The sequence below is a fragment of the Pteropus vampyrus genome, unplaced genomic scaffold (genome assembly GCF_000151845.1).
Source record: "Pteropus vampyrus isolate Shadow unplaced genomic scaffold, Pvam_2.0 Scaffold543, whole genome shotgun sequence".
Taxonomy (NCBI): Eukaryota; Metazoa; Chordata; class Mammalia; order Chiroptera; family Pteropodidae; genus Pteropus; species Pteropus vampyrus.
In genome coordinates, this window is record NW_011889324.1 from 743,801 (window position 1) to 765,130 (window position 21,330).

Below are 21,330 nucleotides of genomic sequence, written 5' to 3' on the forward strand. Positions count from 1 at the left end.
GGCTCTGTTCATCATCCGTTCAACCAAATCAAAGTTGTGACAGAAACAAGGATCAAACAGCAAGGAAAAATCACCTGGGATCTAGATGACCAAGTCCTACAACTAGGGAGAAATCTAAGAAATCACCCTGCAAAGGCAGAAGGTAGGACGGGGCGAGGACGCGAGGCTGCCCTGTCCCAAGTGGCTGAGTGAGACGGAAGCTGCAGCAGTGGCAGACGCCTCTGAAAGGGGCCATGTCTGTGAGTGGACTTTAGCGGTGACGGACCTGCTCACTCTGAGCACCAGTGGCAGTTCGGCTGTGCAGGGGATCCCAGGGACTTACTGGGTGATACTGAGTTGTTGCAGTGAGGGCAGAGGCAAGACTTGCTCTGTATAGAAGTGCCAGCAGTATTCATTGTTCCCTGTTGAGCCCTACCCATTACCAGTGTGCTGGACACAGCACTGCCATAGCCGTGACATCATCAAACTGGATAACAGAGGTCACTCCGCCCCGAGGATTCCCTGAAACTCTGCTTCCCCCAACTCTCAGCCTCACCCAAGCCACATTCAGGTGTGTCCTCGGTGAGTCAGGTGCTCCTTGCTGAGCAGCTCCTAGACTCACACTGGAGCCAGCTGGCCTCGTTTTCTGGTGTGACCCTTTGAGGCAACTATAAGCACAGCATCTGTGGATTGCTTGCTGAATCTTAACAGGTGGCCCCGGAGGAGTGGAGGTTTGGGCTAAATTTGGCCTGCAGCTGAACCCCTCTCAGGACTGTGCCACTGGACACTTACTTCACAAATCCACACTAATAAGACCAGGAGACTTAGGAGCTTTGCTTAGTACATAGAAACAGGCATGGAAAGGCAGCCAAAATGGTAAGACAAAGAAGCAGAAACCATATGACAGAACAGAACAGAGATCCAGATATAATGGAGTCAAGTAATCTAACAGATGCAGAGTTCAAAACACTGGTTATAAAGATGTTCAATGAACTTATGGGAAGTGTAGATGAATTCAGTGAAAAGTTTAACAAAGAGATAAAGAACATAAAAATGGAAATGGAAATTATAAAAGGAAACCAATCAGAAGTGCAGAACACATTATCTGAGATGAGAAGTATATTAAATGGAATAAGTAAAGTGAATAAAGAAGAGGATCAAATAACCTATATAGAGGATGGGAAAGGCAAGGACACTCAATCATAATGGCAAGAAAAAAGCCAAGACTATAACAATAATTTAAGGAGCCTATGGGACATTATTAAAGGTAAAAATATCCGTGTCATAGGGGTACCTGAAGGAAAACAAGATGTTGGAGAACTATTTGAAGAAATATTGATGGAAAACTTCCCTAACCTGGTGAAGGAAATAGACATAAAACCCCAGGAAGTTCAGAGAGGCCCCAAAACCAGGAACTCAAAGAGGCCCACACCAAGACACATCATCATTAAAATGCCAAAGGTTAAATACAAAGAGGGAATTGTAAAAGCAACAGGAGAAAAGCAGTTAGTTACCTACAAGCAAGCACCCGTAAGACTGGCAGCTGATTTCTCAAAAGAAACTATGTGGGACAGAAGGGCTTGGCACAAAATATTTGGCAGTATGAAGACCCAGGATCTACAACCAAGAATACTTTATCCAGCAAAGCTATCATTTAGAGTCGAAGGACAGATAAAGAGCTTTCCAGACAAAAATAAGCTAAAGGAATTTATCACCACCAAACTAGTATCACAAGAAATGTTGGAGGGACTTTTTAAGAAGGAAAAACATGTATCAAAAACAGGAATAAAGAATGGTAACAACTACATTCCTCTCAACAAGTACCTCAGGTGAAAAAGACTTAAGTGCTCCAACCAAAAGATAGAATGGCTAAATAGATCAGAAAATAAGACCCCTACATATGCTGCCTATCAGAGACTCACTTCAGATTAAAAGACAAACACGGCATAAAAGGAAGGAGATGGAAAAAGGTATTGCCTTGATGGACCTAGAGGATATTGTGCTGAATGAAATGAATCGGATAGAGAAAGACAAATATCGCATGATTTCACATGTATGTGGAATCTAAAGAACAAAATCAACAACTACAACAACAAAAGCAATAAACTCATAGAATATTTAGAGGGATGCTAGATGGGAGAGGATTTGGGGGGGGACAAAAAAAGGCAAAGGGATTAAGAGGTACAAATGGATAATTGCAGAATAGACATGGACATATAGAGTATAACATGGGGGAGACGGTTAATAATGTAATAAATATGTAAAGGGGAAGAGGGGTTCTAGATGTGGTGGGATGATCGCTTTGCGAGTTATGTGGATCTCTGATCACTATGCTATACCACTGAAACTGGTATATTATTGAATGCCAATGATAATTGAAAAAAAAACTCATTGAACTGTACAATGTAAATACAAGCAACTAATTGTCTATTATATTTCAATAAAGATGACAAAAAGAAAAATAAAAATGAAAATATTAATTTGTGATGATATTTCCAATTCAAATTTAATAGTACAGGATTTTACCTAATTTCTTTATTTTGTACTTACATCTTTTTTTTCTCTTACTCTGACAATCTTGGTTTCTAACTGTATTAACTTCATACTTGCTTCATTCTAAATAAACCAATAACCACTTCAAAATAACAATGCTAACATTGCTATTAACAATAAGACTACTGAAGACAGTTTAAGATTTTTTTGTGTATGTGGTTTATTTTGTCCTTAGACCATATATCACTAGGGCTATACAGCCAAAATATTGTTTTAAAGTCACTTCAAATTATTCTCTTTTTTGTATAACTATGCCAATAACATGATATACAGTGAGGTTCATTTGTTTCTTTTTATTTTCATAATTTTATTTTAAATTATGCTTCCAAAGTCAAAAGTAGATAGCAAGGTACGTTTACAGAAGTATAGCTTCTATTCCTATCACTGCACTCTGTTCTCTCCTTTCTCCAGGTTTTTTGTTTTGTTTCGTTTTGTTTAGATTTCGGTTTATATTTTTGATGTTTCTTTTTGGAAAATACAAGCAAATGTGTGTGTATGTGTGCATTTCTCCCCTTTTTGTACACAAAAGGTAACATACTATAAAAACTATTTCTACCTTGCTTTTTATCAATTATATCCTGTGGGTCATTATTTCAGTATATGATTATCTTCATCCCGTTTTATAATTGTATACTATTCCATTATGTGGATGTACTGGGTTTCTTTCATTCTTTTGATATTACAAATAATGTCACAGTGAATAGCATTAGGCATATGTCATTTTGCATGTTTTCCAGTATGTCTTTGGAATACATTCTGGAAAGCGAGATTGCTTTATGTATGCATATGTAATTTTACTAGATAGCAGCAAATTCCCCTCCATAGGGGCTATCCTATTTTGCATTCCCACCAGCAATGTATGAGAATTCAGGCCTCTTTACATTTCTCCATAGAACTAGTGCAGATCAAATTGCTGACTCTGGCCTTCATGGCATGGGAGAGACTTTGCCTCCCTCACCACGGATCCCCCAGATATATACCAGAACTTGCATCCTATTATTTTTCCTTTTACATACCCTGTGCTAAAAACAAATGGGTTGCCTGGCAGTAATGAAGAATGATGTATTATGGCAAGCCTTAGCTTGTCATGTGCCACTTCTCAAGCTGCTTGGGGCTGAGGAAGGTTTCTGAAACACGTTAAACAGCCCTGACAGCCTTATTACAAATGAGTCCACATTGTCTGCTACCTATACCAACCATGCAATCTTGCCTATGTCTCTGTGACCAGAAGGCATGGCCCAGTACACACAAGGCAGAAAGGGATATTAGATATGCATATTAATACTTCCCTGATGTAATTGTTTTCTGTTCATTATTATCAGCTTTGAAATAAACCCATTGGAGGCTCCCCAAAGACAAACACATAATTATTGTTGTTGTTTTTCCCCCAGTTTTATTGAGAAATAATTGACATAACATCACTGTACAAGTTTAAGGTATACAGCATAATGGTTTGATTTACATATATTGTAAAATGATTACCACAATAGGTCCAGTTAGTTGTTTTCATTGATACTTCTTTCATCTGTGGCATTTGTCTTCACTCCATTCACTGCTTCTCCAAGCATCTCCTTGCAGCTCCTCACATCTTGTGGTACGTCATCAGTATGGCTTGGCAATTGAAATGTTGGCTTCATAAGTGTGAATAAAATGTTTTCTAAAATATCAGAGGCTTAGGCTCTCCCCATCACCTTTGGCAACACTATGAAAGAAGAAATGTTCATTACCAATGATCTCAGATTTTCTTTCCTAGATCTCCCTCATTCTTGTGCTCCTGGACCTTCTTCAAAGTGCCCTCTCTCTGACCTCAAATACTCAGAGCCCTGGTGGTCTCTGTATCCATCAACAGCTTCTTGGGATGATAAGTCACCATGTTCCTCTACCAGAGAGTTTGTCCTCTGGTTGTGAAAAGAAAGGCTCTGTCTTTGGGTAAAAAAGATTTCAAATACCAGGGAGGGTCGCAATGGCAGGATGAAGGAAGGGTACAAACTTAAGAATGAGACCTTTTCCTGAAATCATGCCATACAAGCATCATCTATTCAGTTTCTTCTGGGCCTGTGACTTAGCAAGCTGAGAGAGGAACTGAAAACACTTTCTGATATAATGGCAAACTTTCACAATATCATAAGTTATTTCAATCCATTGTACATGCAGGGTGCCTGCAGTTCATTAAAGCTTTTCCCCAGAGCTGACTTGATGATTTCAGTGGTGACCTACAATGTGCAATCCAAAGGGTTCTAGGAAGGCTCCAAAGCCCAAAAGATGTTTTCCCCTAGACTTTTACTATTCTGGAAAGTTTCACTCATATGTGAAATTTGTAGTTTAAACTATAAAAGCAATTCATGGTTCTATATAAGGATGGCAGATTGTACACAAATTTGTTTTTGCTCCTTCACTAAGCCCCATTTTAATGACAGTAAAAGAAAACATAGATTTGAAAAATAATAACAAAACTAAAAGGATTAGTATCCAAAATGTGTGTATAATATGTAAAAAATGATAGTGGTGGGATTTTTAAAAAAAGTCATAACTTACAAAGAAAGAAGATAGAATTGATAGTATTTTGAAAGCTAGAAAGCAAATGGTGAAGTGATTAATTCCCTCAGCAGATCTGAAGAAGCTGAACCTTATAACAATAGTGAGAAAATTAAAGGAATGAACATTTTAATATATTCAAGAAATTTTCCCAAAAATGAAAGTCGTGAGTCTCCAGGTTGAAAGAACCTGTGACTAATGAGAATGGACCCACACTAAGACACATCTTCATAAAATTTCTCAGTGTTAGGTTAAGAAGATCGCACAAGCTTCTAGAGATAAAAACAGGTCACATATAATAGATCAGGAATCAGAATGGCTTTGAATTCCTCAATATCAACATTGGAAATGAAGAGATGATGGAGAAATGCCTTCAAAATTCTGAAGGATAATAATTTTCGACCTAGTGTTCTGTACCCAGTCATGCTGTCAATCAAGTGTGAGAGCAGAATAAAGATATTTTCAGACAAACAAGGTCTCAAAAATTTACCCTTCATGCACCTCCTGGTTAAAACAAGAGTTTTAAACCAAGAAGAAGGAAAGACTTAGGTTAGTGGGGAAAGAATCCAGCATAAGAAAGAGGTAAAAGGGAATCTCAAGGATAATAAAGGAAGGTCCCAGGATGACAGTTGCACATCAGGAAAAAATAGAAGACAACCAACTCATACAGGCCAGAAGCCTTTAAGAGAGAAAACATCAAAATACCTGATATACCTGAACACATGGAGAGGAGGTGGATAGTTTAAAGTTGATAGTTTAAAGTTGAATTTCTGCTAAGCTTTGAGAAGAAAACTAAAGAAAAAATAATAATAATTAGCTAAAGGAAAAACAAAAAGTTGTGTCAATAAGGAAAAGTATTCATATTTCATGGATCAATTGCAAATAATGTCTACTTAGCCACCACACTGTAAACACCGAACAGTGATCTAACCAAAATCACAATATGCCTATATTGGAATAATGTAGGGATAGGAAGGGTCCTTGAGCGAGGTGTGGGGCAAAGTGTGTGTAGGTATGTCAATAGACAATGCCCAAAACTAAAAAAGTTAAAAAACAACAATTAGATAATGTTAGAGAACCAAGATAAGTGCTAAAAGAATCAGCTAAAAGAGACAAAAGCTCTTCTCTCTGGGGAATGAGAAATTATAGGGAAGGGGAAAAGCACTATTTTTCACAACAAAACTTGTAGAACTATTTAACTCTGTAGACTATGATAATGTATAACTTTGATAAAAATAAAAATAAATAAAAATATAAAAGAAATGCATGCCCAATTAAAAACTTAGAACATTTAGAAAAGCAAAATATTTTTAAATCACACAAACTCACTACTTATCAATAGCCACATTTAATATTTTGCTGTATTCCCTTTCAGGCTTTCTACATGCCAAATGTTACATAGTTGTGATTATCCCGATATCTTGGCTTTCCTCTTTATCAATGTCAAAGCATATGCATTTTCCTGTTATAGTCTTTTTAAGTGGCTGTGTGGTGTTCTACTGTTTAGATATACTATAATTGACTTGACTATTCTTTTGAGCATTTGTATTGTTTCCTTTTTTCGCCACTATTGCTAATGCTGCAATAAATCTTTATTCATAATTTTCTTGTTCTTCAAATTATTTCCCTAGTATATATTCTGCAGAGTGGTGCTGAATTGTGTGCCCCCAAATTTCATATGTTAAAGTGGTAATTAGCCAATGTGGCTAAATTTGAGATAGGGCATATAAGTAGTTAATAAAGGTTAAGTAAGGTCATAAGGACATGGTCTTATTTCGATAGGGCCTGTGTCCTTGTAAGAGAAGGACGAGACACAAGATATTTCCCTCCCTGTTCCCCTTTCTCCCTCTCTCCCTCTCTCCTTCTATCTCTCCCTCTCTCTCTCTATCTCTCCATCTCTCCCTCTCTCTCCCTCTGTGTGCGCCCAGAGGAAAGACCAGTGAGGACAGAGGAAGAAGGCAGCTTATCTGCAAGCCAAGAAGAAAACTCTCACCATAAACCAACCCTAATGGCACCTCGATCTCAGATTCCTAGCCTCCAGAGCTCTGAGAAAATAAATATCTTTTGTTTAAGCCACCCAGTCTGTGGTATTTTGTTATGGCAGCATGAACAGACTAAGACACTTTATATTTGAAAGCATCCAGGGATGGAAATTAGACTTTTGATCTATAGTGTATACAGATATCAAATTATAATGTTGTATGCCTGAAACCAGTGTTACCACAACAAAAATAAATAAATGAAGCACCCATGTAAAAATGTCAGTGCTCCTGGAAAAGACACAAAGGGCTATTGTCAGTCATTCATGCCCTAGTGTGACTTAATTTAATATGCTGCTTTCTCTTTTACAATAAAGTGAAATACTAGCACTTGGAGGTGGGACTCACTACAGCTAATAAGGGATTGGTAGAGCTTTAGGAAGTCACAGAGACCTAGTAGTACTGAGTTAAGAAATGCCAAAACAAGAGTTAATAATTCTGGGAGGTATTTAAGTTTGGAGCAATGTTTTCTTTCTGCTTGTTGAGTCGTATAAATTGTTTATCAATATGAATAAACATTGCTGGTCCTTCTCCTCTTCAAAATATATCCTAAATCCACCCTTTCTTTCTATATCTACTGCTCCGACTCTAGACCAAGTCACTCTGGTCACATCCCTCTCTCATAATCTGTTCTTTGCACCACTAACAGAATATACTTATAAAACTGGAAACTAGATTTCATCTCTTCTCTGCTCAATACTGCTTTCTATTACATTTAAAATAAAATCCTTACCATGTTACTGTATGTGTACAATGTTTTATATTGTCTATAATTCACTTCAAAACACTTCAGTAGCACTGGGTGACTTATCTTATTTAATCTACTCTGAATGTGTGTTTTTTCACTTTTGATCACCCCTGAAATTGGAATGAATTTTACCATTAATGGTATGTCATAGTTTAATTGAGAACAATTTTTTATTTCTGGGTGCATAAAAAAAATGGCAGGTTTTACAAACTTTAACATCTTGGATTCATAGAAGTAATGACTTAATGAAATAGTGTATCTGTCTGCAAAATGACCTTTTGAAATGCTGGTCTAGGGTGAGGGCAATGGAGGTAGGAAGACGGGGTAGATTTAGTATATATTTGGAAGTGGAGAAGAACCAGACAATGTTTATTCATTATATTATTCATTATAAATTGATAAACAATTTATACAACTCATTGTAAATTAGTATTAATCCATTCTCTGAGAGTGGTTAGTTAATATCTGAATTATCCTAATCAGGAATACGTACTCAGGAGTGGTTAGTTAGGATTTGAAAGACCCTACTCAGGTTCAACACATGTGGAATGGCTACAAATATTGTCCAGGTGCCTCTACCCTTGCGTAAATAAAATATAAAAGTCTGACAAACCAGCCCCAGAGCTCAACAATCTTTGGAGTGGCATTCAAAACCTCAGACTCTATGTGGTCCTATGTCCCACTATGTGGTAGCCGGCCTGCTAGATGGTCCCCAGTGATGCCTTTCTTGTGTAGTTCCTTCCCACATCGAATAGGGATAACCTGTGTAATCAGTAGGATATTATGGAAATGACAGAGTGTGACTCCCAAGACTATGTCAGAAAAGACATTGCAGCTTCTCTCTTGCTCTTTCTTGGATCATTGCTGTAATCTTGTTATGAGAACATGCAAGCAGCCCTATGAAGAAGTCCAAGTAGGGAGCTGAAATCTCTTGCCAAGAACTAACACACACTTACTAAATATATGAATGAACCACCTTGGAAGCAGATCCCTGGCCCCTTCAAGCCTTTGGATGGCTACAGCCCTAGCCAACATCTTGACTGCAACCTCATGGGAGATTCTCAGCCAGAACAACACAACTAAGCTGCTCCCGGATTTTTGACACACAGAAACTATGTGAGATAATAAATGTTTATTGTTTTGAGGCACTAGATTTTGGGGTCATTTGTAGAACAGCAATAAATATACCACCTAATAGAAGATTTTCCTGCTCCACCGAGAAGATAGACTGATTCCATTACCATTTTATTAGGCCTTCTGTTTCAGATAAATCTTTCATTCAAAGAAGGAACTTGCTGGAGTTCCTAAAGGTCAAAGAACATGTACTTCATCCAGTTCACAAGAAGAGGCTATATGACTGCTTTAGTCCCTGATCGTTAATAATTGTATAAGTCATTGAATTCAGACTGACAATTACCTTCACTGTGATGTTCTATCTTGTAAGGAGGCTGCGGGAGAGGTGACCTATAGCCCTCGCCTACTTCTAATCTTCAGAGTCTCCCTAAATCTACCAAAAACAATAGGTTTAACTCTATTTGTAACACATTTCAAAGGCCTGCGAGGCCTTAAATAATCTGACTTTTATCTACTTCTCTGAACTCATTTCTTAGCGCCTACTCTCACTTCCCTCCAGCAAGACTGGCTGTATTTGTTTGCTAGGGCTGCCAGAATAAAGTATCCCACACTGAGTGGCTTAAACAACAGAAATTTGTTTCTCACATTCCCGGAGGCTAGAAGTCAAGATGTTGGCAGGAGTTTTTCCTACTGAGAGCTGTGAAGAAGAATCTGTTCCATGCCTGTACCCTAGCATCTGGTGGTTTGCTGGCAAAGTTGGGCGATCCTTGGGTTATAGAAGCATCACCCTGATCCCTGTCTTCATCTTCACATGGTTATTCTCCCTGTGTGCATGTCTGTGTTCAAATATCCCCCTTTTATAAGGACACAGGTCATATTGGAATAGAAGTTCACGCTACTGCAGTTTGACTTCATCTTAACCAATTACATCCAAATAAGGTCACACTCTGGGGTACTGCAGGTTATACCTTCAACATATGAATTTTTGAGGAGACACAATTTAACTCATAACGCCAGCCTTCTTGCTGTTCCTCTAGCACACCAAGCTCATTTCCACTTCATGTTCTTTATACATACTAGTCCTTCCATCTAGAACCCCAAAGAAGCAGGACTGTTCCCTTCTCAGCATTAAAGTGTCAATTTCTCAAAGAGGTCTTACCTGATTACCCTATCTAAAATAATCCCTCCATCACACACACATTATTCTCTACTTCCTTACCTGTTTCAGTTTTCTTCATAGTACCCATCACTCCCTGAAATATTTTTCTTTTTACTTGTTTTTATCAGCCCTTCTCACCAGAATGTAAGTTCCATGAAGACAAGGAATTTGTCATCTTATTACTGTATCATCAGCTCCTGACACAGTGCCTGTTAGAGGGAAAATACTTAATAAATGTTTGTAGAATGAACATTGAATTAGCAAATGCTCACTTTGTTGATTCTCTGATTTAGTCTTTGGAAATTCCAGTAGGAATAAGTTTTCCCCGATAAAATGGAACTTTAAGCAAACTCCTCAAAATATTCATTTCTCCCCCTTTGAAATGAACAAATCCTCTCTGAGACCAATTACAAAGCAACGAAATAATGTTATTCTCTCCCCCAAAGTTACCTGTTTTCCCTTTGCTTGTACAACCAGGAAACCACTCAAGGGCAGCAAAAAATTCACAGTGAAGAGAGGTCAGTTCCAAGGCAGAGACACATTTTCAGTCTTTCCTCAAAGATTGTCCACCACCTGCTCCCACTCCAGACTGGCTAGTTTTTTCAGGTTCAGTAGACACACATTAATGATCCTGGCTGAACTACCCATTAGAGAAAAAAAGGGGGTCCCTTTCATTGGATCAACTTTCTCAGAAAAGGCCAAGGAACTGAGTCAACTTCCAACTGAGATTTCTAAATATAAGAGCAAAGACTATATTTTGTTCCTCACCTTCAGATTTACCTGTCTTGGGTCTCTCTATGGACCCTTCCCTCTGTAAAAATATACTGAATAATATGTAAGTGAAAGAAGCCAATCACAAAAGTCACATATTGTTTGATTCCATTTATACAAAATGTCCAGAATAGGCAAATACATCGAGATGGATGGAAAGAAGATACCACAGAGAAGAAAGCAATTGCTAGGGACTGGAGAAGACAAGATTGGGGAGTGACTGCTTAATTGGTATGAGGTTTCCTTTCATAGTGATAAACATTTTCTGCGACTAAATACTGATAATGATTGTACAACATTGTGAATGTACTAAGTGCCACTGAGTTGTGCACTTTAAAATGACTAAAATGGTGAATTTCATCTTATGTGTATTCTTGCCCATGTGCAGACTGGAGAACCAATGGGCAAAGCCCTGGGTGTAGGTATTGCCTTTATTGTGGCTCTTTTCTCAGTGCACTTGACTAGCTATAGGTGTGGGGGCAGCATTCCAAGATTGGGACCTAGAACACCTGGGCCACCTTCTCTAACCCTTCCAGCACAATACCCTCTAAGTCCATTCATGTTGTTGCAGATGGCTGAGTGATATTGCATTGTATGTATGTGTGTGTGTGTATATATACATATGTATATATACACCACCTCATCCATTCATTAATGGACACCCAGGTGGCCTCCATATGTTAGTTATTATAAATAATGTTGCAATGAACATATGGATTCACATGTCTCTTCAAAGTAGTGTTTTGGGTTTCTTCAAATAAATATATCTTTTTTCATTCCTTTACTTTCGGTCCGTGTGTGTCTTTTTATCTGAAGTGAGTCTCTTGTAGGCAGTATATGTAAGGGCCTTATGCATTCAGCCACCCTATCTTTTGATTGGAGCACTTAACCCATTTGCACTGAAAGTAATTGTTGCTAGATATGTAGTTAGTGTCATTTTATTATTGATATTTTAAAATCTTTTTATTTCTTTTTCTTCTTTTTAAAGAAGTCCCTCTAACATTTCCTATAATACTGGCTTGGTGGTGAGGAACCCCTTTAGCTTTTTCTTGTCTGGGAAGCAATATATCTGTCCTTTGACTCTGAATGATAGCTTTGCTGGGTAGAGTAATCTTGGTTGTAGATCTTTACTTTTGATCACTTTGAATATTTCGTGACAATCCCTTCAGGCTTGCAAAGTTCCTGTTCAGAAATCAGCTGACAGGCATATGGGAGCTCCCTTGCAGGTAACTGCTTTTCTCTTGCTGCTTTTAAGATTCTCTCTTTGTCTTTAACCTTTGACATTTTAACTGTTATATGTCTTGGTTTGGGCCTTTCTGGGTTCATTTTGTTTGAGACTCTCTGCACTTCCTGGGCTTGTATGTCTATTTCCTTCACCAGGTTAGAGAAGTTTTCAGTCATTATTTATTGAAATAGATTTTCAGTTTCTTTCTCTCTCTTTTCTCCTTCTGGTATCCCTATGATGCAAATGTTGGTATACTTGATGCTGTCCCAAAGGCCCCTTAAACTATCCTCATTTTTTTATTTTTTGGATTTTTTTTTAATTGCTGTTCTGATCTTCTAAATCACCGATTTGATCCTCTGCTTCAGATTGACTTTTGATTCCTCCTAAGATATTCTTTATTTCTGTTACTGTATTCTTCATTTCTGACTTTCTTTTTTATGTTTCCTATCTCTTCGTTAAAGTTCCCACTGAGTTCCTCTATTTTTCCCTTAAGTTTTTGAGCATCCTTATAACAACTGTTTTGAAGCTGCATCTGGTAGGTTGCTTGTCTCCATTTTGTCTAGTTCTTTTTCTTGGTTGTAGATCTTTGCAACCAAGAGCTTTATTCTGTTCTTTCATTTGGGATATGTTTCTTTGTCTTTCCATTTTTGCTGCCTATTTATGTTTGTTTCTACATATTAGGTAGGGCTGCTATGTCTCCTGGTCTTAGTAGAGTGGCCTTTTGTAGTAGGTGCGCTGTGGGTCCCAGTGGCACAGTCTTCCGTGGTCACCTGAGCCAGGTGCTCCAGCTATGTCCCTTGTATGGGTTACGTGTGCCCTCCTGTTGTAATTGAGCCTTGGTTGCTGTTTACTCGTCAATGGGAGGGATTGTCCTCAGGCTGATTGGTTGTGATGACTGGCAATGACCACAGGAGGAGCTAATGTGCTGACCCTACAGAGCAGGATTTGCTTTAGCAGGGCTCTAGTGCATGCCATGTCTGCACTTTGGGTGTGTCGTTCTCAGATGTGCCTCCAGGTGGTGTTCCTGCTTAGATCGAAGCTGGCCACCGGGAATGAAGGCCAAGGCTTCCTGGGAGGGGCTCTGCCTCAAGCCAAGTTCAGCTGCAGCCTGTGCCCTGGCTGGGGCCACCTGGCATGAGCCATGAAGCAATCCGCAGATGGCCACCACCCATAATGGGCTTGGAAATGCCTTGAGAGGCCAAGCCGCAAACTGAGGCCAGCTGCTGCTAGTGCTGGGCTTGAGACTGCTCAGCAAGAGGTGTGGGGCATGCCGAGGCCCAATGCTGCTTGTTTAGGTTTTTTGAACCTTGGAAAGATTTTAGGAAAGTCCACAGCATGAGCCAAGACAGGCTGTTTGTATGGAAAATCTACTCGTAGCAGCTTGGACAGGCCACCAGTTGGGAGGGGCGAGGTCTCATGGACTCACCAGAGTGGGATGACCTGTGTTAGCTCTGTTGCCAGAGACTCAGATATGGTGACTGCCTGGGTCTGCAAGCCGGGTGGAGGAAGGCTCTAAAAAGGAACAATGCCCTCTACCAACATTTCTGTCTGAGGGGAAGCTTCCCCTCCAGCCTCTTCCTTGAAGCCAGGCAATTCAGTTCCTCCCTGTATGTCCCTGGTGCCTTTCGAGCTGCTACCCCAGTGCTGGAGTTCAAAGTGAGTGAGTCTGTCACCAAGTAAGTTCATGCAGGGCCCTTTAAGAGGAATGCCTGGACACCCCTAACCCTTCCTCTCACTCAGCCACAATCTCCACTGGTTTTCACAGCCAGAAGTTGTGGAGACATCTCTTCTCAGCACTGGAACCCTGGACTGGGGAGCCCAGTTTGGAGCCGGGAGCCCAGTTTGGAGCTGGGACCCCTCACTCCTCTGGGGAATCTCTGCAGCCAAGATATTTCTCCGGATTCTCACTGCCATATGCGGGAGTGGGACTAGCCAGTTTTGCATCTCCAACCCTCCTACCAGTATCAAAGTGGCCTCTTCTGTGTGTCCCTAGTTGTAGGACTTTTGTTCAGCTAGACTTCAGGTGACTCCCTCTGCTCCCTTTTTCAATGGTAAAAGAAAGTCTGTTGGGTTCAGGCCCTCGGCTTATATTTTCTTTGGGATCATTATCATCATAGCAAGCAACTATGAAGTGCATTGTTCTAATTGCTTTACATATTTTAACTCATTTAATTTTTATAAAATAAAATTTCATAGATAAGCAAAATGAGGCAGACTTCAAACTCAGGTAGACTAGCCCTGGAATCTGTGTTTCTAACCACTATACCATACTGCCTCACTGCCTCTTCCCTAACACCGCACACTTTCTGCCTCTCAGTATAGGCTACTACTTGGATATTCTCCCTATGAGAAACAAGTACACTAAGTTACAGATGAAAAAACTGAGGCCAAGAAAAGTTAGACTTTTCCAAGGCAGCATTGGTAGTGCGTGGGGAGCTGGGAGTTAAATCCAGTTCCCTCACACCATATTATTGTTAAGAGAGGCTACTTTGTGAGGTCTGATTCTGATTCAACATAGTGAAAAGAACTGATTTCAAAAAATTCCACATGCATCAATTCCTCTTATCATTATGGGATGTTTCATTTTTGGACACTGTGATCAAAGACAGATTAATACCTTTAGAGGTCCTAATCTCTAAAAAGAGAAGGATATCTTCCAAGCACCATCCTCTGTGGATTCAAATTAAAAACAATTATAAACGGTAAAATAAATACAACAAAGTACTAATTTTTCCATTCATGACTACTTAAAATTTTCTTTTTGAAGTCCTAACAATCAAATACTTAAAAGAATTCGTAGAAGCATTTTTTTTTTCAGTTTCCTAAGCACATGTTTAAACTGTTAAGTAATTCAGCACTTACTGTTACATATTAATTCCTGGAAAAGGTGTACAAGAGTTATAAATGTAAAGGTAAGTTGGGGACAAATGATGACGAAGACAAGTGATCAGGAAGAAGACAAAGCAAGCAAGTTAAGGTGGGGCTCTGCATTTGCAATTTACAGAAATCCACCTACCATGGGTGTAATCAACAGTCTACAGGAAATCTTTCCAAAAGCCTATGGCCTATAGTATAACTGCAGATAAATTACAGGTGACATTTAAGTACTCCTGAGAGGTCTCCAGGAAGCAGCCAACTTCAAACTTAATGTCATTCGATCTGGGAAATGCAAACATTAAGACAGTCTGGTAAAACAAAGAGGGAGGGGAGGTATTATGATGTCTAGAGCCAAAAGAAGGAAATTAATTGTTGGAGAATTTGCAAAAAAAAAAAAAAAGGAGATGGGCAGTAAGACATATTTTGTGTATCCACCATTGCCCAAGGAAGAGGGACCTCAGATTTGGGGCATGCATATTTTAGTTGGATTAGCTGGTATAATCTTATCTTGAAAGGGCCCAACTGATCCTGCTGCTGCAGCTTAATAATAATATTCTATTAAGGCTACCTGACTATCTTTGCTCAGGTTCTATGCTCATCAACTTATCAATTGACTTCCTACTACTCTGATACTGGGAATGGGGGACCCTCCCCACCGGCTTCAATTGTCATCTAGGTTGCAAATCATTCTCTTATGAATCACAGGATCTTAAAGTTGGAGGATACTTCAAAGACATTTAATTAACTGTCCATCTGGTACTGAAAGTCCCCTTATAAAATAACTGGCAAGGAGCTGTTTATTTTTCCTTAATGTCAAGTCACAGGAAACTCATTACTTCTTCATTTTTTTGAACACTGTGCTAGAAAATTCTGCTTTATGTTAAACAAAAATGTGTTACTTTAGAGCCTCCAGTCCTAGGTTGACTCCTTGGGTCCACATACAAAACAAACTAAACCTTCTCAAAAAAGAAAACACCCACAAAACAAACAAACAAACAAAAAAAACGAAAAAATGAAAACAAAACATAAATAAGCTCATGTCCCTAATCCCTAATTTTTCCAGGCCTAATTCCCTAAATTCTCCATGGACAGGCATTAATTTCTCTTTTAAGGTGTGATCTTGGGCATGGTCAAGTATTTTGTTTTGAATTTGCAAAAGTAACATATTTTCACTACAAATGGTTAAGATAACCATCTCTTTCCATTTCTTCTTCCCCTATGTCATACTTCCCCTCACATCAAGTGATGATGGAGTGACCATGGACATTTCTAGAATAGAACCAAGGGGAAGTTGTAGTGGTGGTATGTTTAGTTTGGGTTTAGGAGAATATGTATTATGTGGTTCACTGACACTTCCATGTACAGTTAACTGATTGCTATCTGCCTTAGTATAGAAATGGCTTTCAGGAAAACTCCAACCACCCACTGTGCTAATTTCACCTAGTGTTATGACACTAAATTGCCGGTGTATTAGGCAGCTAAAGAAAGTATTATGCTATTTTTATGAGTTTTGTGATACTGAAAATATTTCTCAGCTTTTTAAAATATAAAATGTGCTATGCATTGAGATGGACCCTTACAATAGAGAAATTTTATGGTATGTAAATGATACCTCAATAAAACTGTTAAAATGTGCTATGATTTCTTATTTTAAATAAATATTCACTTTTGTGCCTAAAGTAAATTAAAATAAGGACACATAGCCAGGTATTTACAAAAAGCTACACCAAACATCGCACTTAATAGTGAAATTTTGAAAGAATCCTTTTTGAGACTGGGAATTAGATAAGGGGATCGCTATGACTACCTTTGTTCAATGTTATATTAGAAGTTCTAGTGAGTGCACTAAGCCAAGAAAAAGAAATAAAATATATAAGAATCAGGAAGGAAGAAATAAAGTCATCATTATACCAAAAAATATGACTGTGTTTGTAGAAAATCTAAAAAGCTAAATACAGAAATATTATTAGAATTAATGAGTTTAACAGCATTGCTAGTACAAAAACTGATATATAAAAACCAGTTGCATTTTAAATAATAGCCACAATTAAAAATTAAAGTAAAAGGACATAATTTATAACTATATAAAAATGTAAACTACTTAGCAGTAAATGTAACAAAGGAGGTTCAAGAGGAAGTTTAATCTAAAATTTACATGAAAGTGCAAAAGGTCAAGAAGAGCCAAAGCACTCTCGAAGAACAAGATGGGGTAACTTGCCTTATCAGATGTCAAGACTTATCATAAAACCATAGGAATTAAGGCTATGACAAGGGGAGAACTAAATAGAGTTCAAGAACAAACCTGCCTGTATATGGACATTTGATGTACAATAGAACTGACATTTTGGATCAGTGAAAAAAGTACTTTTAAAAAATGGTACTGGCACAATTAGTTTTCCATATGGAGAAATAGTAAATTGGACTCTCACGCTATACACACAAAAAATGAACTCCAGATGGATTTGAAACATAAATAGGAAAGGCAAAATTATAAAAATTTTAGAAGAAAAAATTAGGGAATATCTTAATGATCTCTGGGTGAAGAATTTCTAAAAGAAGGCAGGAAGTGGTATAAATCATAAAGGAAAAGACTGGTAAATCACAGTACATATAAATTAAGAACTTTAATTTACCAGAAAACACTATTAAGATAGTGAAAAGACAAGCCATCAACATAACCAATCAAAGATTAATACTGGATTATAAAGAGAACTCCAAGAATCTGTAAGCCACAGAAAAATAAACCAATAGAAATATAGGCCAGAAACTAGAATAAGCACTTCTCAAAAGAGAAACCTCAACCAGGCAATAGTTGAAATAAAAGATGCTCAACCTCATTAGTAATCAGGGAAATAAAAGTTTAAATCACAATAATTTTATCATAAAAATAAAAAGCTGGAAAATACCAAGTGTTGGTAAACATATGGAAGAAGTAGAACACTCATCCATGGCTTGTTGGAGTATACATTTATGTGAGCACTTTGGGAAAGGATTCGGTATTACATAGCAGAATTGAACATGTGTAAATCTCAGGACCCAGAAATTCTACTTCGGGAGGTATATACCTTAGAGAAACTGTAGCACATGTATATCATTCCATCAACATTGTTCCGTCATCATATCTAACCACAGTAGAATGGATAAAGAAACCATGGTATATTCAAGCAATGGAATATTATATAGCAGTATAAGTAAACTGAAACTACATGTACCAACATATACAAATCTCAAAAACATACTGCTGAGTGAAAAAAAAAAGCAAATCATAGAAGCATACATACAAACAGCTAGGTTCCATTTATTCAAAAGTTCTAAAACAAGAAAAGCTGAACAGTATATTGTTTAAGGATGTATTTAGTTAGTAAAACTATAAAGAAAAACAAGGCAGTGATTATCCCCAATTTTGAGATAGTAGTTACATCTGATGGGGGAGAGAAGAGGGTTCACTGAGGGTTCACAGCAGGGAGATGTGGTTAGAGAGGGCCTCACAGAGGGCTTTAATATATTGGAAATAAATGTTTGTTTTTTTAACTTAGGTAGTGAGTACATAGATATTCATTCCTTAAAGTTATTCTTTAACTTATCTATGTGTTTTATATACCCTTTTGTGTGTGCCGTTTTAGAGAAGGAAAATATTCACTGCCTGCAAGTAAACATACAACTCTAGCTAATCAATCATACTAGGAGACAATCGGCTCCCTTGTTTTGAGCACTCTGACTCTGTTTTATGAACTGAGGTGTACACTTATACCATTAAATTTTCTTTTATTCTATTTGGCCATTCTTTTCATTTGTCCTATGTAGCCAAGTTCTCCCCAGAGCCAGATCAACCTCTTTGACTGATCATCCACCAGATACATAAATTTCTGAGCTAGCCAGGCTTGAGATCCAAATTGCAGCTGGCAGATGTGGCAGCTCTTCTGAAAGCCCATCTTAAAGCAGCTTCCTTAACATGCTCACTTCCTACTCTGCTTCTGAGATTATGTTTTATAGTCCAGTCTAACCTCTTTCATGTGAGGAACCTTAGCAGATGCCATATCAAGGAAGGCAATGTCTCACATTAGGTCCTGTTGATAAAATGAGAAATCATATTCTCACTCAAGAAGATTGCTATTTCCTGAAGGAATAAATCCCCACCAGGGAAAACCCCTGTGGTTCTCAAGTTTGGGCTAGTCTCCTGAAGCTGATAACATAGTTCCGTCCAGAGGAGGAGGGCCGAATGCACTTCTTTATTCCTGAAAGCTTTGTGGGTAGATGTATATCTTTCACATCTCAAGACTCACAGACCCTGAGCTGAACAAAGGTCCCAACCTGGAAGAACCTCTCCAGAATCCAGGTTGCTGAATCTTTCCTGCTACCTAGAGAGATTTCAAATCACCTCTTGACAATGGGAAACTGGGTGGTTAACCCCTGGCTCTCAGTTTTGGTTCTGGTAAGTGATGCTTTACTGCCTATTAATTACTTATAACAGATTAAGGAGACATCATATTAATATTTTTAAAGTTATTTGAAAGGGAAAGATTCCATGCCAATATTGAGTTCATCAAGGCCGGTTATCAGTTAAAAAGTCCGACTCTAGGACTTTTAAAATATATTTTATATACTCTTCTGTGTATAATATGTTTCACCATTTTAGAAAAGGAAAAAAAATCCAACTCTAGAAATTGATTGGTAAAGAGACAAATAATATCCAATTGTCCATGTTGTCGAGCCACAAGTATTTGAAATTTCAATGTGAAAATATTTCTGTCTTCTCTTTTTCTCTTCCATCTCACTTCTAACTACTACCATGTAGCATTCATTTCTCTCCATCCTTCCTCTACTGTTCTTATCAAGATTTCATAAAATCACTGAACATTTGAGTTAGAAGTGATCTTAGAGGTCATCTGGCCCGGCGCTGTCCACTAGAAATATAATGTGAGCCATATATGTGATTTAAAAATTTTCTAATACTTACATTGAAAAAGGTAAAAAAAAAATAGGTGAAATTAATGTCTAGTAATATATTTGTTTAACCCGATATATCAAAAATGTAATCCTTTTAACATATAATCAATTGACAATATTAATGAAATAATTTATATTATTTTATTTTTACTGTCTTTGAAATCTGATGTGCATTTTACACTTACAGCACAGCTCAGTCAGGACGAGCCACATTTCAATTGCTCAGTAGTTGCATGTGGGTAGTGGTTATGGCATTGAATAGTGTGGATATAAAGTAACTCCTTGATTTTCCAGGAGAAAATAAGACACAGATGTCACACAGCGAATTGATTGCAGAGCCATCACTCAATCCCAGCTCCCCAGTGTTCAGGCCAGAACTCCTTTACCACATTACATATACACAATCTCTTCCTCCTAGCATGCACACGTGCGTGCGTGCACACATACACAGACACACACACACACACACACACACACATACACACACACTCCTTTCTCCACTCCCTTTATTCCATTTCTGAGCCACCCCTGAGCCTGGGACTCCAAGTCCTTTCTCACTTTCCTCAGTCTTCATGTTATTGCTTCTTCTGGGATTCTCTCTTTTTTCCTGTTGTTCCTTTAGGTCCCATAAGGCTGCCACGTGCTCCAGGGAATAGGGCGTTAAGAGCAATCACATTCCCCTGGAGGGCTGTTTGTTCTTCACTTATCAAGAGACCAAGTCTTTGTTTGGGCAGGTTATCCTATAACATATTTTCAATGTTTCAATGCCCTACGTTTACTTTTGCACTAGTTTAGGAAATAGTGTACCTGGGAATTAGTTTTGGCTCTGCTATTAATCGAGTGAACTTGATCAAATTATTTATCCTCTCTAGACTTCAAGTCACCCGTGTGTGTGAAGAGGGTGGGGGGGTGATTAATGAAGTGACTAGATTAGATATAAATATAAGGGTGTTTCTAGCTTTAGAATCATCTGTGCTTTTTAATCCTCTTATTTTTTACTCAGAGAGTTTATCGCCCATGGTGGTGACTCACATTTAACTATCTAGCTTTGAATTTCCATCCCTCACCAATCCTGCTGGCAGGCTCAGACTTCTTGCTATCTCTGACAATATACTTCTGTGCACCATTTTTTAAATGAAAAAAAATTACTCAAAAAATATTTTTACTCCACTTTCCTGCAGGTCTTCTACTCCACTTGCTTTTCCATTCATAGTGGAGAAAATGATAGGCAAGGTGGGAAATAGAACTTACTGCAAGATGTCACTGTATTTCATCATTTGCTTTGCCTACATTTGATTTTAGGCTGACAGAGTTCCTTGCCTTTGTCCCTCTTGGATCCTGAAATAGTTCTGCTCCTTCTAAATAAGTTTCTCTCCTCTATCTTTTGAATCTTGGGGTATCTATGGCTTTCATCTCTTTTTCC

The 21,330-nt window shown here is 38.2% G+C and overlaps 1 protein-coding gene across 2 annotated transcripts in view; it reads left to right on the forward strand.

Annotated features, from left to right (window-relative positions):
- Window positions 1-21,330, forward strand: part of NOX1 (NADPH oxidase 1) — a 175,768-nt gene that overhangs the window by 134,459 nt on the left and 19,979 nt on the right. The window contains exon 1 of one of the 2 annotated variants that reach the window (XM_011383816.2): window positions 19,348-19,392. The exons of the other annotated variant lie outside the window; for it this stretch is intronic. Coding sequence (XP_011382118.1) covers window positions 19,348-19,392 — 45 coding nt within the window. Of the gene's footprint in view, window positions 1-19,347; window positions 19,393-21,330 lie in introns of those variants that run through there. 2 annotated transcript variants of the gene reach the window in all.